Below are 18462 nucleotides of genomic sequence, written 5' to 3' on the forward strand. Positions count from 1 at the left end.
GGGGAGGGGGGCATACAGGGGCGCAACCATGATGTCACAACCCTGGTCCTAAAGAACCCCCTGTCCTGCATGTTTTATTGCTTTCCCTGCTCCAAAAACAGCTTATTCAACTACTCAGCTAATTAACATTCTTTTTTTGAGTTGAAGTGGGTGTGTTAGAACTGGGAAAACATTAAAATTTATAAGGACCAGTGTTGGGAACCTGTAGCATAGGGTAAGGGATTTTAAAAAAAGAGTACTTTTGTACTTTCAAACATAATTTACACCGTAACTGTATATGACATGTTGTGTGCATGTAAAAAAAAAAAAAAAAGGATGCTTTTTTTTATTGTATAATGCATCTCTGCCCAAAGAACTGCCACTCAGTGGCTGTTTTTTGTTTGTTTGTTTGTTTGTTTGTTTGTTTGTTTTTGAGGCTCTAGAGGCTCTAGAGGCTGTTGTGCATGAAAATCCCAGGAGATCAGCAGTTTCTGAAATATGCAAACCAGCCCATCTGGCACTGACATCTATGCCATGGTCAAAGTAATTGAGATCGCATTTTTACCCGTTCTGATGTTTTATGGGAACATTAACTGAAGCTCTTGACCTATATCTGCATGATTTTATGCATTGTGCTGCTGCCACCTGATTGGCTGATTGGATAACTATATGAATGAGTAGGGGTGCAGGCATTCTTTTTTTTTTTTTTTTTTACTAAGTATTGCAATCATCCATTTTCTGGATACATGGAATAAAAACTATACAGCTATACAAATACATTACATTTCACTCTTATCTCATAGAAAAAAAGTCTCATTGAAAAATCCTTCACTTATAACAGTTCATGAGTTAATTCTTACTTGCAGATATGTTGCGTAATAGCCATACTGTAAAACTATCTGGGTTTCAGCATGAACATGAACTGCATTATGTCTTTATTATTGCTCTTTAATGAATGACATCATGTTGTGTATCAGTTGCAATTACTTATCTGTTTTCCCCACTTGTATGCAAAGAAATGTGTCTGAAATTAATTTAGCACAAGTTTATTCACAATAATTTTATGCAAACACATAAATAATGTCGGGTTTACACTCTGTAGTCTAAAGGCCTGTTCAAAGTCTTCACTCATCATAAGGCACATTTGACTTTAACCCTTTATGTTTAAGTCACAGTTCTGACCTGCAGTATGCAAAAAAAGAATAACTTCTCAATGCAAATCTTCAAATGGTGACTTCATGTATTCACATACCCCCATAGCCTGGATGAAATACTTCCACAAACTGCAATAAATAATGTAAGGAATGTGTCAGGTATACTGTATGTACAGTTGTTGACTTATGGTATATTCTTGCAAAATCATCTTTTTGTGCTTTTGTACATGCAAAAGAAAAAAAAATAGAACTATGCAACATAAAGCACCACTGCATCATTCCTTTAGCTTGTAATACTTTGCAGTCCTCCTGATTACACAGCCGATGTGCTTTTAATACTTGAAAATAAGGAAAACACTGTTTGGATAGGCCTTTTTTGGCTGAGAACCATGAGCATGTTATTTAAAATGGTAGATTCACAAATGGCCCATGGACATCTAGCTACTTCAATTGTTCATTTTAGCTATTAGCTGTCTAGCTGTTCAATTATACCAATAAAGCCACAGTTTCTCTCTGGCATAAAATACATTTTCATTCACCCCTATTTACACAACCTACAATACCATACTGAATGAATTTACTTTGCTATTTGATTGAGTTCGATGAGTTTAGTCAATCAGTTGCCAAAAATCTCATCTAAATCTCATCAAAAAATCATCTAAAATTTCATCTAAATTTTTTTAAAGCACAGCCAATGTAATCAAATGACACATAGACAATTTAGATTTGCTGCCTGGAGATTAGCAGACACATGTACCATTATGACTGTCTTGGCTGTAAATGTGAATTACAAACTTCCATCTCAAAAAGGTGAACATTATCTATGGTATAACAAGATTCTTTGAAAGTGTTTACCATTTAATGCTACATTATTGCTTGTTTTGCCATGAAGTTAATCCACAAGGCCTGACAATGAAGGCCATACAGTTTATCCACATCCCCATTAGACATTGATCACAATTGCACAAACACAGGAGGCAGTGAGATTCTTGAGGAGCTCTTGAGAGAAGGCAGAGAGAGGCAGTCATAGATTTTCAGAGTAAACACAAATCCCAATGAACTGGCTACACAAAACCATTAAATTAAGACTTTTCTTACACTTGGTTGTTTCATGCGTCTTGAATACAAGAATTATATCTGGATAGGGAATATCCACATAGAAATACACGTGTAATTGCACCGAGGATGCATTTTAAAAATTAATTTAAATCTAATTAATCAAACCACTTCAAAAGCATGTACGTTTTAACTACATGTTAGATAGGTGTAAATATATCCATCTCTCCAAGCCAAATGTTTGAAAGAGATTAAAAACAGAATGTACACATCTTGATTTTTGATGCAGTAACCTTCTTTTGCATAAATAAAACTGCTTAATTCATAGTAAGTTAATGTGTAATACTGAAATCAGATTTCAGTCTGACTAATGCATGTCGAGATGCTTTTACCTCAAGTATAATTTCATGTGATTCCTATCAGGATACCACCCACATACAAGACACTGAAATGACCAGGCAAAAACGTAGTCTTAAACTGAGGGTAATGAAGCAGACTGTCTTTTTATTCGCGCTCCAAGGTCTGATCAGTCATCAAAGAGCTGAGAGGAGCTGCTGCAGTGAGCGCCATTATGTATGACATGGCCCTTCCTTCTGGGGCAAAAGTCAGCCCTGAGCAATCGGTAGAAGTAGATGAGGATCATGGTGTCCATGATGAGCACGGTGAGCAGGAAGTAGCTGCCATGTTGCAGCAAGGAGAAGTTGAAGATGATGTAATAGGTTATGTAAAACTGGGTGCCTAGGCGGAAGGTGACATACGTGAAGAGGTTGAGGAACTTGTTGGCATTGTAGAGACCTGACCCCTGAGCTCCTGCCAGTTTCAGCAGCAGCCGTGCATGGAGGGTCATGCTGTTGACCTCAACCAGGAGGGCAACCACTGCTCCGGCCACATATCGCTGGGTGTACAGATTGTACAGGAAGCACCACAACACCTGTAGGTTACAGATACAGTAAGGAATACATGGATGCAATGAAGATGTTTTTGTCCTATGTAGGGGTAATGCCATGGTAAATATGGAGGTGCGGCTTTTTATTTGCTGTTGAGCATTATGGTTGTTTTTTTTCTTAATGCTTTTGATTTTGTGTTAGCTTTATGGCATTGGGTTACTGTGTTGCTGCATGTTCTGGAATATCAAATATTGAATAACAAGTTTTCTTAGTTCATCCTGTTGGTGTTTCTCAGTTATTTATATGGGTTTTGTTTGTGTGTGTGTGTGTGTGTGTGTGTGTGTGTGTGTGTGTGTGTGTGTGTGTGTGTGTGTGTGTTAGATCGTCTTGTTGACTTCTGCCAGCTCAGCAGCCTTTATAAAGACTACTATAAATGCAAGTTCCCACTGATTAATAAAGAGCTCTACTTCCATTCATGTGCCCAAGTCTGGTCACCACAATGTTAACTTAAAGCTTTGGGTTAATCAGTTATTGATTTGTAAACATATTATTCAGCTATTCAGGCTCCAAAGTGAAACTTGTAAATATGTATAGTTAGGAGAAAATATGTGTAGTTAGGAGAGTGAGGACTGTAATTTATGCCTGGACCTGTCTAGCGTTTAAAGGATTAAATCTATAGATCTAAAAATCAGTAGATTGTTCTTTCTTTGTTTTTACTTGTTTTTATTTTTATTTCATTTTATATAAATTATATAAACTAGATATAAACTAGAGTAAGAGCATTCATCTTAGCAAGTAAATTTAAATAAAATCAAAATATTTATCACGTCTTGTCACAATATAGCCGGTTTTGTCCCAACAACATGGCTGACACTTGGTGACCTGACTCATTCACACACTCTGCAGCACTGAACTCATTTGTCACTAATCACACACGTTACATAAATAACCCGGACTTTCACACACAATGTGATGTCTCATCCTAGGGACCCTACTATTGTATCCATTCCTTCTTTCTCATTGTGATTGTTACTTCCTGTTTGACTCTGTGCATATTTGTTTCATACACTGCTTTAAACTTATTTATACAAATATAATCATCCTTTACTCGCATGATGAAGTAACTGTAGGTTTATACATATCTACAGTCAATGTTGCTTTCCTCCTCAGACAGTGATACACCATGAGACACATCCATAATATAATATAATGCTAAATTTACTACTCCTGTACTTATTGTTGCTTACATAAAGTACATTTTTTTAAAATACTGTAAAGAACAGTAAACAGTAGTAAATGAAACAAAGTCAAGATTTGGTGTGACAAAAAAAATAAAAATAAAAATACTAGTCTCCAGTACTATTTGTGCAGTTTTATTAGGGAAATGAACTGTAAAATTTTATTGAGCATCTTGCAGAACCAGCCACAGTTCTTCTGGAGACATTGACTGTTGCACTTGTTTCTTATTTTTGCACAAAAACCCAGCAGCCTTCATTGTGTTTGTTGTCTGAAAAGTGTCTCTTATGTAATATGCTGCTTTCTTTAATGATATATAAACATTTTTCTGTAACATTTAATTTTGTGCTAGAAAACTAATGTTTGGGAATCTAAAACGTTTTTTGTTCTGACTTGATAATGTAGAAGTAATAAAATGAATAAAAAATCTATAACAAAGTTTGTACTAAAAAAAAAAATATGGTGCCTAAAACATTTCCACTGTACTGAATTTGTGAAGGAGATGCAGACAGAATGGCTTCCTCACTCGGACCATTATCATTGTTGGACCATATTGAGTTTTTCATTGCTCTGTGTTGCACAAATGCAACTCACCAAGAAGTGATGAAGCAGGAACTCCCATGATCCTATGGCATGTCCTGAAAATATGATGTCACCAGCATCTTGCAAAAAGTAACCTGTGACAGCAAAGGCCCAGGATTAGTTTATGTTCATGTTTTGCATCACAGTGTTCCAGTGTGAGTAGAAATAACACTGACTATTCTGGATAAACTACATATGGTGTGATATTCATTAATTTATATATTATTTATTATTTATTTTATAAATAATTATGCAAATGCACATATATTTCCACAGCACTGAAATAACCCATGTGAGGTTAATCAAAACTAGAAACTATTGCTGAAATTAATTTAAATTTCTTGTGTATTCTATACAGCACTACTTCGTAATCTTTAAATAAAACTTCTTTTTTTTAAAATTTGCACAAAATTCCAAAATTCATTGCTCAATATTTGCTCAAGCTGGTTCTCACATACATAATAATAGGGGGGAAAGGCATTGTTAATGGAGAGTAAACAGTTCTTAAATCAGGAGCGTATTATTGTGTCATAAACCAAGCTGAAGTGGATATGGGGTCGTTACTGACCTGCTGAAACACTCACAAGCAGGTAGCAGACTGGTGTGGTGAATGAATGCATGTTACTCAGCATCTCTGGCCAAAGGCTCACACTGTAGAGTGATAAAGGAATCACAGATAAATTCCTTTGAAGTTGGCACTTCAAATGATTTCTTCACCTGAACTACTCAAAATAAATACATATGCAAAAAAAAAAAAAGTGACAATCTTTCAATTAATCTTAATATTTATTTATACCACAGCACTGTTGAATTCTTTAATATAATTTGGTCATAAGACGTAGATTAATTTTCTACAGCAGCAACTACAAGACAAATCAAATGTTAATGCACTCCTTCTAATACATTATTGTTTCAATAGTAACAACTTACACAGGGACCTGTATAACAGACACTCCACATAAACAGATTTTAAAAATGTGTGTGATGTTTATATGGTGAAGTTTTCTGTAAGAAGACATTTATTTAACATTTGTAGATGGATTGTCCACTGTCAGCACTTTGTAACTATCCTTTAAGTTTTCTGACATAATAGAGTCTTCAGGATGAAGAGCGTTGCATTTTGCAGTTTACGTTAACACCGGCATCATGTAAGAGGAATAATACACTTCGGGACATGCTGTTATTAGAAAACTGACAATAATCAACTTCAGGAAAGAAGGAACATCACACCACAACACCACTGATTGTTTTCCTATAACAACATTGACATTAGGTTAATACATTGGGGAAAATTAGACCATATGCTCAGGTTACTGTTTGTATGTAGTTTTGCACGTTCTGTCCATGTTCTTGTCGGTTTCATCCAGGTTCTCAGGTTTCATTCAACTTCCCAAACAACATACTGGCAGGGACATTGGTGCTAGGAGATTGCCCCAGGTATAAATGAATGCATAAATGTGTGTGCACATGGTACCCTGCAATCTCCTGACTGTCATTTCAACGCCAAATTCAGCATCTAATTCCATTTCCCAGAGTGCACCTCCGACTACATACATGGCTACAATGCACTCCAACTCAGAGTTTACATGCTGAAGGTCACCCAATTACTGATTACACACACCTAGACTCAATCACCACCACACTATGTAAGCACGATCACAACACACTTCATGCTCTCTGTTCACTTCATGTTCATACATCTGACACACCAAGCCTTTATTTATATGTTTGCTCATTCTGTTTTTGACAAATTCTCATTTGTTTTCTCATTTGCTGATCATAGTCTGGTCCTCTGAATACCAATATCTGTTTGTATATTGCATGACACTTCTCCTGATTCTGTATTCTGTCTTTGATATTGGGCTTTGAATGTGTTTGTACTTGCCAGTCTTTACTATTAATAAAAGCAAAAATTGGAGAGCAGCTTCTGAGAGTGACCCAGAGAAAGCAAGGAGCAGCAGAAAATGCCCTGGATTTCAGAACACACATAGCTGGCAGTGAATAGAATGAACCAGCTCTTAAGGCTGCTGTGGCAACTCAGGGCTGTGGCCGGGTGGAATACCGACACACAGGTGGCAGACGTGGGGAAAAGTGCTCTTTTATTTTCAATTAGTGAAAGGAGGTGAGATGAGAGACTCGGGGAAAGGGGTAGCTGTCGGAGACTTTGGGCTTCTGAACCACCACAATGGGACTGGACCAGGGGCTGCCGGACTCCTCGATGATCCCATCATGAATCATCCGGCTAACCTCCTCCTCAATAGCTTGATGGCGAGCTTCGGGGATTCGTCAGGGCCACTGTCTAACCACCACTCCCGGTGTGGTCTTAATCTGATGCTGCAGCAGGTGTGTCGGGCCTGGTGTGGTGGAGAAGATGTTGCCATGCTGGTCCACTAATCCGTCAGCTCCTGTCTTTGTGTCAGGCTCCGGTCTGGACTAAGGTATGCTTGGGAGGATCTGGAGAGAGAGTGCCACATGTAAATACTACAGGATTAGGCTGGACCCACTTCTTTAACAGGTTAATGTAGTATAGTTGTGCATTGGCGCACTTACCAGGCTGTTGTAGGCGGTAGTTTACTGGGCCTACTCTCTCTAAGACTGTACAGGCCCTGCCAGTGAGCCAGGAATTTGCAGGAGGCTTTTGGAACTAGGAGGAGCACCAGGTCACCAGGCTGGAATTCCCAGGGCTGCGCCAGCCAGCTGTAGACCCTAGGACATATCCTGGACATATTTTACTAGGGAGCAGAACGGGGATGGTTGTTATTCCCATGCCTCCCAGGCCAGGTCCAGCGGTCCTCGGGATTACCATCTGAAGAGGCGCTCTAAGGGGGTGAAGCTGGTAGAGGCCTGAGTGGTTTCTCGGTCGGTGAAGAGCACATAGGGGAGAAGGAGAACCCAGTTCCATCCTTCCTAATCTACCACCTGCTTGTGTGTTTGGTTGAACTCTTTGACGAGGCTGTCCGTCTGGGGGTGGTAGACAGAGGTCCTCAGGTATCTCACCTGCAACAGCCGACACAGATCACCCATTAGCTTAGACATAAAAGGTGTACCTTGGTCTGTTAGCAGGTCCTTGGGGATCCCGACAACAGCAGTACGAGTTCACTTGTGATGTTTTGGGAGGTAGCTTTCCACAGGGGGACCGCCTTGGGGTATCTGGTGGTGTAGTCTAGGATTACTAGGATGTACTTTTGGCCTCGGGTGGATTTTGGGAGCGGCCCTACCAGCTCCATGCCTATCCATTTGAAGGGGACGCTGATGATGGTGAGTGGGTGCTGAGGAAACCCCTTTTTTTCAACCTTTCTCAGGGTGTTTTGAGGACCCACATGTCCTCCCAGTGGGTGTGCGTGGGCCAAATGCGTCAAGAGCTGAGTTTTGGAGAGGGGGATCACCAGCAGATCGCAAACCTGCCCACAATGCTCTCTTCGGTAATAGAGTAGGCCATTTTCTACTAGGTAGAAGGAGGCAGGGAGCCACTGGTCGACTAGCTCTATCTGCCACACCTGCACGCTGGTGGCCGGGAGCATCGCAATGGTCTTGAGGGCTCATCCCAGGGAGGCTGGGCAGGCCAGGGTCACGGTGCTGCCAGAATCCAGGAGAGCCATGACCGGCCGGCCATGCACCTTGACAGAGAGCATGGAGCACTGGGCGCGGTCATGTTATGGAGGGCCCAACCCACTAGCCAGGGTTTGTTAGCTGGTTTAGGAGATGCTTGGTCTGGCTCAGTGGGCATAGACACGTCCCGGAGAGTTCCACAGATGGGGGGATCTGTTGTGATGGTTCCTCTCCCTGTAGAGATTGGGGTCTACCCGGCGGGGCCCTTGGTTACCGTGCAGCCCCGGGTTGAATTCTCCCTGCTTGCCCCTTCCATTGTACAGGGTGGTCAGAGTGCATTTGAGACTCTCCAGCATATTTGGGGGTTGTTGGTGCCTCTCATCCCCATGGCTTTCCATTCTATGGGTGGCATAGCCCTTAGGAAATGATCCATTACTACCCGCTCAATGACCTTGGTAGCAGTGTGCAGCTCTGGTTGTAGCCACCATTTGGCAATACGGAGCAGTGAATCCATCTGTGCTTGAGGGGTGGACGTGGGATAGTAAGTTCAGCAGTGGAACTTTGCTGCCATGTTAATTGGGATAGGCCACAGTGTGTAGGGATTTCTCCCTTTAGAGTCTGCAGTGTCAGCCACCGGGAGAGCATAGTAAGCTCGCTGAGCCTCCCCAAGGATGTGGGCCAGCCATGTGTGTTTCAGTCGCCCTGCCTTGTAGCCATGTGCTTCCGTGCTGTCCAAAACACTCGGCAGTTGCACGAGGAGCACATAATGTTTGGCATGCGCGGACTGTAGGCCCGATGTCACAGCTGCTTATCACTGTGGGCTGAACCATCACCTCCTCACCAAGCTTGCTTGTCATTAAGAACAGAAATCCCTGGATGCACCTATTCTCTCTATCCGCCTTTACCACCTACTATGCAATTGACAAGTCCCTAAGATTCTCGACCTTCCTGAGGTAAACCATGCAGGGCATGCAGGTAGTTCAGGCCAAATTGACAGTCCCTGAACATAAACAATGCAGGAAAGCTGGACTGTGCTTCTACTGGGTAACAACCAACACAGAGTTGCTCATTGTCCAGTATGTCTGGTTCCTGTACATTCATCAACCATGAAGGTGCGGGCTCCTCTTGATCAACGTCCGGCTTCGCACTAATTGATTCCAATGCAGCAGGAAATTTCATTGACAGAACCTTTGCCAAAGAACTCAGGCTCTGCCTTCAACCACTCCGACAACCTCTCCAAACCCAAGCTCTAAATGGAGGTCCAATAAGAGGAGCTTCCATTACACACAGCACTGAACCATGCCAATTTCTAGTCAGCATTCACCCTTCACCATAAAACTACCTACCCATTGATCACTGTTACATCCAAATATCACCATTGGCTTTCTATGAATGTAAAAACACAACCTCATATTTCCTAGACAGAAAGAGAGCTCATTCTGATGAGAGCATCAGAATGCTAAAATCCTGCTGTCTGGTAACAATGGTGCTAACAGGATCCACCTCTATTGAGAGTCCCGAGACCACTGAGAAAGTGAAAATTTGCATTGGAATTCCAAGAATACCAAGAAGCGTTCAGCAAAGCCAAAGCCAGTGACCTACCACCTCATCATCCATATGACTGTACCATAGAACTCTTATACCTTCTCTCAGCTGCCCAACGCAGTTAAGGATCTACAATGATTCCTGGGGTTTGACAATTTTTACCAGTGCTTCATTTGGGGCTTTAGCTCTATCAACTAGGGCTCTAACCACCCTGTTTAACAAGGGCTTCAAGAAGCTAAAATGGAATTCTAAGGCAGAAGAAGCACTGGTACAGCTGAAAGCAGCATTTTTTGTCTTCCCTGATCCTCCAACATCCAGACCCCACTAAGCCATTCATTGTCGAGGTGGATGCCCCGATACAGGGGTCAGAACAATAACCCAATGATTTGAAAAAGCCCAAAGTTCATCCTATTCCCTTTTTCTCTGAAAACCTCATCATAGAACATAACTATGATCTGGGGAACAAAGAGCTGCTGGCTGTTAAGTTAGCCTTGGAAGAATGGAGAAACTGGCTCGAGGGTGCCCTGCACCCCATCATCATATTCACAGATCACATGAACCTTCAATATCTGAGAATTACAAAATGGCTCAATTCTCACCAAAGCAGATCTGCCTTATTGTTCACATTATTTCAATTCACCATTTTATTCCAACCAGGCTGCAAGAACAGCAAAACAGATGCTCTTTTACACATGCTACTAGAACTAAACCAGGAACCCATTTTCCCCGAATCATGATTCATAGGTGCACTAAACTGGCATCTGGATCATGAAATAAACCGTGGCAACCACCATCATGCTCAGAGCACATTGCCTCAAGGAAAGACTTTTATAACTCCTCATTTATGGCCCAGACCCATGCTCACACATCATTGTCTACTGGAAATATAGGTATCCACAAAACTCACGACTTGCTCAGAAGCAAATGTTGACAGACATAATTGATCGGTTTTCCAAGTCCCTCTGCCTGGTATCACTGCCAGAGTTACCCACAGCCTTTGAAACCACAGCACTCATGTTTAATCACATGTTCTGATACTATGGTTTGCCAGAAGACATTGTAAGTTACCAAGGAACACAATTGACCTCCCAAGTTTGGAAAAACTTAATGGAGATGCTGGGTGTGACTGTCAGCCTCACCTCGGACTATCACCCTATGGTCAACGGCCAAGTGGAGCAGTCCAACCAGGAACTAGGAAAATTTCTATGGTCCTTCTCAAACCAAGAATATTGGGCCTGCTTTCTCCCATGGCCAAGTATGCCCAGAATACTTTGAGGCTTTCGGCCAGTTCATCCCTTTCCAGTGTGTCTTCAGTTACCAACCTCCCCTATTCCCATGGAATGTCAACCCCATGGACACTCCTGCAGTCAACAAATGGTTCAGGTGGAGTGAGCAAGCACTTGAAGTGGCTCAAAGCAACAAAAAAGTTTGCTGATCGACACAGAACAGAACATCCTGAGTATCTGCTTTTAACAAGGGTGCAGAAAACTTTCACACCGATACATTGGACCTTCCAAGATTCTCTCATGCATCAATGACATCACAATGACATCACAAGCTTCCTAGAAACTGCCGGCTCTCTCCTTCCTTCCACGTGTCATGCCTCAAGCCTGCAATTCACAGTCCATTAGTGGAACGAGTACCTCCAATCACAATACCTGAAACCCTTAAAATTGAGGGAGAATCGAAGCCATCCTCAACTCACCTAGCAGAAAGGGAAAGCTCCAGTACCTGATTGACTGGGAGGACTATGGTCCTTGACCCCCACATGGTTCACGACTTTCATGCCCAGCATCCTGAGAAAACAAAGACTCATCCCAGGAGCCAGCTAAGGAAAAACCCCCGGGGTGAGCTCCTCAAGGGGGGGGGGGGGGGGGGGGGGTGTTCTGTCATGTCAGTGCCAAATTCAGCATCTGACTCCATTTCCCAGAGTGCACCTCCAAATAAAGACATGGCTACCATGAACTTCAACTCTGAGTTTACACATGATTACTGATTACAAACATCTGGACTCAATCACCACCAAAATACATAAGCATGTTCACAACACAGGTATTTATGCAAAGTATTCGTTAAGCTCTGTTCATGCATCTCGCATGCCAAGGCTTTATTTCATTTGTGTTCATTCTAGTTTTGACCTTTTGACCCTTGATCATAGTCTTGTCCTCTGAATACTTATTTGTACATCACCTCTGCCGGATTATGGATTCTGTCTTTGATATTGTGCATTGACCGTAACTGTCACTGTCTCTGCCACCTGACACTGACGTCCCGTCCAGGGTGAATTCCCACATCACACCCAGTTATTTGGACTCAGTTTAACTAGGATGAAGTGGTTACTAAATATGAATAAATTAATGGACATTGGGGGAAAAGGGCATGCAATAACAAATAAAATATTTCCACTGGCTAATGGTTCTTAAAACACAGACATTTTTATTTTATTAACTGAAAAATTCACTAGATCAGGACAATAAACTACTGATTATTATGTGCTGACATTTTTGTTAGGTTTCCAACATTCCCTGCATTGTTCTTCAGCTTCTGTGTCTTCATTCTCAAAAAGTTTCATACATACATCATGCATAAAATCTTGGACCCTTAAAGATTTGAGGATCCTAGAAAGAACCCTAGAGATAGTGTTTATCTATCAGAGAAGGATCCAAGTTAAACCCTTTTAGCAGTCTAAACTACTTAACTGTCCAAAGAACCTCTTTGGAAAAAAAAAATTCTGAGAGGGCATATATGCGAATATATTGGCAGACGTCAAAATAAAACACTTGCTATTCTAAGCTATCTTATACTCTCCTCATAGCTTATGAGTAAACCAAATCAGCACTAAAACAGCTCCAACTCCATACCTATATTATCCCTGGAACTATACCTTATCAATCCCAAATTTGCACACACCAACTAGCTTTTCCACACCATCTACACAAGCACAATCATTGTCACTTACCAGGTAATGGCCCATGGGCCGGTAAGCAGTGAATGGACAAGAGACACACTGAGGTTTCTCCACTTCCAGGAGCGAAGCTCATCGTGCTCGACTACTTTAGGCAGGGGCAGCTTCCTCAGGAGGTGATGGACCACCCTGAACATGAGAGAGAACAACAACACAGAGAAAACAGGGTTCTGGCCCACCATCAACAATATTCCATCCATCTTCTCTCGCCTTCCTTCGTAACGTCCCCTGTGCTGTGCTCTGGGCTTCCTAAGGCTATCCCTTCACTGTTTGGTCTTTCCTGGCCCTCTTTGTATTCCTTATTACCCGTCACACATTGTCTCGCATTTCTCAGCTCCCTGAGGCAGTGAGAGGGTCTTAATTCTGTGCATTATTCCCCTCCTTTGTGCCAAAGACTTCTGCTGCTGCAGCTCCTGCAGGCTGAATGGTGTGAGAGGGGAGATGGAAAAAGAGGGGGAGTGGAGAAGAGAGATGAGAAAAGGGAGGGGAGTGAGCTCAAAAATGGCCAGGAACCAAGGAGGAGCTACGTCGCATTATTTCATGAAATCATAACAGGGATGTCTGAGCCAGAAGCCATCACATTTTTCAAAGCACTGAAATGGCAAGACAAAATGGCTGATTGTTCCCACCCAACAATGTGCTGTTTCTGTGTCTGTTGGGAACAAATTGCAGGCATTGTCACGAGACACGCAGCTCTCCATTTTTTTTTTTTTTTTTTTTTTTTGCTGTTGTCAGTGGTGAATTTCAATGAAGTGCTTTAGAAATTAGCTTAAACAAGAACTGTGTACATTTTGTCATTTAAATCGAACACCCACTTTTTAAAGAGAGAGACAGATATCAAGTGTGATTATATATGAGTGTGGGATGTGTGTGAGAGAGAAACCACTATTTCTCCCTAGTCCTCACTCTTTCAGTGGGGGAAGGGTGATGAAAATAGTCATGCGTCATGCATGATGAACGAGCAGTATCTTAACTCTGAGCACAGGCACAGCAAGAACAACCAACCTTAAAAACAGTAAAATAAATGAATAAACTAAGTAATAATAATAATAATAATAATAATAATAATAATAATAATAATAATAATAATAATAATGTTGCTTTTATTATTAACATTTAAGATTTAAGATGATCAAGTATCATAAGCAGGGGCAGCAGGGTCATCTATACGTGACAATGGATAGATAAAGGGGAAATTTGATATTGGTCTATAGCTGGACAATTGACAGGGGTCAAGGTCAGGGTTTTTAATCGGGGTTTTATAACTGCTAGTTTAAATGATTTAGGTACATAGCCAGTGCTAAGGGAAGATCTGATTACTTTTAGAAGGGGTTTGATTACTTCAGGAATAATCTGTTTGAAGAAACATGTAGGTAAGGGATCTAGTAAACAAGTTGATGATTTTGATGAAGAAATTAATTAAATTGGTTCGGTCTCTCGAAAGAGAGTAAAAATTCTAGTTCTTGATCTGATATTGTTATATTATTATCTACAGGGTTAGTTATAAAACTATTTGGTTTTAAATTAATAGTCTGAATTTTTTTGTCTAATATTTTCAATTTTGGCAATTCATGAAATCATCACTGCTATATAATGTTTGTGCACATTTTTCTGCAGTGGTTTTCCATTCATCCATTCATCTTCTTCATACCACTTATCCTACTGGGTCATGGGGAACCTGGAGCCTATCCCAGGGAGCATGGGGCACAAGGCAGGCTACACTCTGGGTGGAGTGCCAATCCATCATAGGGCACATTCACATACCCATTCATATACTATGGACCCTTTGGACATACCACTCAGCCTACCATGCATGTCTTTGGACTGGGTGAGGAAACCGGAGTACCTGGAGGAAACCCCTGCAGCACGGGAAGAACATGCAAATTCTGCATATTCCCATGGTGGGAATCGAACCCCCAACCCTGGAGGTGTGAGGCAAACATGTTACCCACTAAGCCACTGTGTGCCCTGCTGTTGTGTTATTCCTAGTTAATTTTGCTACCGTATTAAATGAGATTCTAGGATTATTTAGGATTAATCTTCAATTAAGGTGGAGAGATAGACTGATCTAGCATCAGTAACAGATTTCCTATAATTCAGGAGGCTCTCCTTCCATGATGCTTGAAATAATACCAATTTGTTTTGACACCATTTATGTCATGACGTAATTTTCGAGTGGTCTGTTTTAAGGTGCGTGTGATCGTTATACCAGGGTGCTAGCTTTTTCTCTCTAATTATTTTTCTTTTAAGTGGAGCTACCTTATCTAGCATGTAGTGGAATGTTGACTCTAAGCATTCAGTGGCCTGATCAAGTTCATTGGGATCAGACGGTGATCCAATCATAGTTGATACTGCTGGGAGGTTATTGATAAAACTCTGTGCAGTAGCTGATGTGAATGTACGTTTGATGCAGTAGCATGGCAAGGTGCATATATTATGATCAATACGCAATTTAAACGAGAGAATTTAATTAAATTTAATAACTGAAAGTAGTCTCCTAGCTAGTGGCCATCTGCCAGCTTATGTATGCAGGGTAGATAGCTTTTCTGTAAATGTATTTCACTGCCATAGAGTTAAAATATAGAGAGTGTACTTGTGCAGTTGTCTATTATACAGTTTTTGCTATCACAGTGTTACAAAAAAAGGGGTCCAAAACACTATGCCCGTGTGCATAGAATAGACAGGTGTGTAAAAATTGCACACTATGTAACAATTTGCTCTATTTTACTATATATGTTATAACAGCTTCAAATTAGCACTAGTAGTGGTAGCTACTGTTGAGTACTGGTCCACAAGTGTTTGTTTAAAATGTAGGTGAGGCAAGAGGCCAGACAAGAGCACTGATGACGGGCTTCCTGCTGTCTGATTCTCCAAAAATTTTATAGATTGAATAAACAAAGTCAATCAACTGGGGACAATTGAAACATAATGAGCTCTGTGGTACTGCCTGAGGTACCATTTTAACCAGAAATAGAGCTACAAAGTCTGCGAAAGTGCCCGAAATCCCAAATTCCTGTTGTGGTAACAACACAGGCTCACCACGAAAGACCACAACCAGTTGACCAGTGCACTCTCTCGATATTTTAAGTCTGTGTACACTGCTCTGTGATGCAGCATGAGCAGCAGTTTAAAATAATGTCTTCACACGTGTCTCAGAGGAAGCATGTGTTAAGACTTCACCTGCCCAGTTGGTAACTGTTATCTGTCATATGATGGGGGGAGCTGTCTGATTGGTGGGATTTGACAGGTGACCAAATTGGGGAGAAAATGGGGGAAAATAATCAATTTAAAATTTTTTTTTTTAAAGGTGCTTCATGGAAATGTGTAGTTGCAAGCAGCTGTAACTACCAAAAGCTATGATATTGTACCATAATATTGTAGCTATTAACATCCTATAAATTACAAGTAACACTTCCCTAAATTAATACATTTAAATACATCTAAGAAGGATCAATCACAGGATATTCACTTATTTTAAATGAATCCTTGGTCTGGAGCATATGGATATTTTGAAATGGAATAGAAAATGGACACAAGAGGGCAGCAGAAACAAACATAAGAATGTATTGCACTCTTCAGAAATCAAGTTATTAAAAGTTATTAATCAGTATGTAAACAAAGTGTGTTTGAATTTCCTCAGTGCTAAGTACATTTGTTATAGCCGAAGCAAGCAAAACTGAGTTCAATTTGCCATAAAGCCTGTCAATCAAAAAAGTCATAGTAAAGGTCTTGCTACAGGGCTCAATAGTGGCTCCAGTGGACTCTAGCCTTAACCTCCTTGACCTCAGAAAAACTCTGGTATCTACGCCTTGTGTACAATAACTGAATTGAATTGAATTTAGACTCTCTCTCTCTCTCTCTCTCTCTCTCTCTCTCTCTCTCTCTCTCTCTCTCTCTCTCAATCAAGATGGTCTGCCATTGAGCTGGATTTCATACATTTTAATGCAGAGAAACACTGTGTGATCAGTGCTCTGGAATGTGTGGGGGAAAACTCACATCCTCCAGGCCTGAATCACTTTGATTAATGTTTTACATATTCATTTTCAGAAGGACACTAGTTAATTTATAACCACCACATTCAATAATATAAATTACAGAAATGTGCTATGAAATACTGTAAAATAGTGGTTTCTATAACCATAACAGCTTGTATTATATGATAAAGAGGAATAGAATAATAGATTTTCTCTCACTGTGCCACCTCTGACAAATTCAGAACACATTCATTAATGCCTCAAGCAATCGTGTGTGTGTGTGTGTGTGTGTGTGTGTGTGTGTGTGTGTGTGTGTGTGTGTGTGTGTGTGTGTGTGTGTGTGTGTGTGTGTAATTATGAATTACTGGTTAAAGTGATATTGCCTACAACTATCACTCTACAGATGTGCAGATAGTTCTGTGATGTTTTCAGGATGTGGCTCTCGAAACAATGCAGACTAAAAATGAATATTGTCCTGCTAAAACTAAGAAATCTGTGTCTGTCAAATTGTTTAGGATGTGGTGTGTAGGAGCACACTGTAATGTTTCAGAACCAGGCCCCTTGTAATAACCTTTAGTACTTATTAATAAATCATAAAATCCATAATTAATTCAGCTTAATAAAACATAAACGTGATCATAATATAATTTTTTTAAAAATTCTTTACACACAAAAATTTCAAGAACTGCTCATAGACAAGGAATGTGCTACGCCTCCAGGTTTGTACACAAAGTATTTTCCATCACATGCAATGAGGAATGACTGATCTATATTCTGTATAAAGAATACCACTTATCAGAATATTTAAATAATAATGATTATATTCAAATAATAACGATAAATCAGAATATTAAAATTATTTGTGTAATAAGCTGAATTAGGAATATTAGAAGCATTAAAAAGTGATAATTGTTGCCAATATTAATTTTGTTTGTGTGAAAGTTTCTGATGAACGTTCACACCCTAAGACTGTCTGGTTGCATATTTCCACTGTGCTGTGTGTTGGCTGTGTGACTCAGTCATTGGCAAGGAATGCACAGAGCTGATGTTCTCACTGAAACTGAGAACTCCAGTGAGCGAACGCATGCAGTGGAACAGTATCGCTGAAACAGTTCACAAAAGCACTTATGAAAACTCATTCAAACCTGAATCTTCACCTTTTTCATTCCTTACTGTCTGCATGTTTTATGTGTCCCTAATGAATATGACATGCTTTGTTGCAAACTTATTATAGACTGCTACTATTCACCTCCAATAAAAACAGAATTAAAAATGTTTCATTTAACCATCATGTCCAATACAATCTCTCAAGTCTATCGATTGTATCCAATCAACAATTATCAGTCTCTGAAATCCAGCATAGTCTGACAAGCCACCACTTAAAAAAACTAAAAACATGATGTCAACTGCTAAGTTATTTTCCAGCTTCTGTATTATGTGACAAAACTGTGTCCACGTGGGTTTCCTCGGCCAGATATAAAATTGGCCAAGATAAATTGCCCCAGCTGTGTATGAGTATGTGAATATGTGTGTGC

The 18462-nt window shown here is 40.5% G+C and overlaps 1 protein-coding gene across 1 annotated transcript; it reads right to left on the bottom strand.

Annotated features, from left to right (window-relative positions):
* Positions 1-1009: 1009 nt before the first annotated feature.
* LOC108277970 (TLC domain-containing protein 1) lies at positions 1010-13472 on the bottom strand. Its single transcript, XM_017491056.3, has 4 exons — positions 12948-13472; positions 5463-5545; positions 4907-4989; positions 1010-3120 (listed from the first exon to the last, which is right to left on the bottom strand). The coding sequence occupies exons 1-4, from the start codon at positions 13151-13153 to the stop codon at positions 2716-2718; spliced, it is 777 nt and encodes a 258-aa protein (XP_017346545.1). The 5' UTR covers positions 13154-13472; the 3' UTR covers positions 1010-2715.
* Between the last annotated feature and the right edge of the window lie 4990 nt (positions 13473-18462).

The sequence above is a fragment of the Ictalurus punctatus genome, chromosome 17, assembly GCF_001660625.3.
Source record: "Ictalurus punctatus breed USDA103 chromosome 17, Coco_2.0, whole genome shotgun sequence".
Classification (NCBI taxonomy): domain Eukaryota; kingdom Metazoa; phylum Chordata; class Actinopteri; order Siluriformes; family Ictaluridae; genus Ictalurus; species Ictalurus punctatus.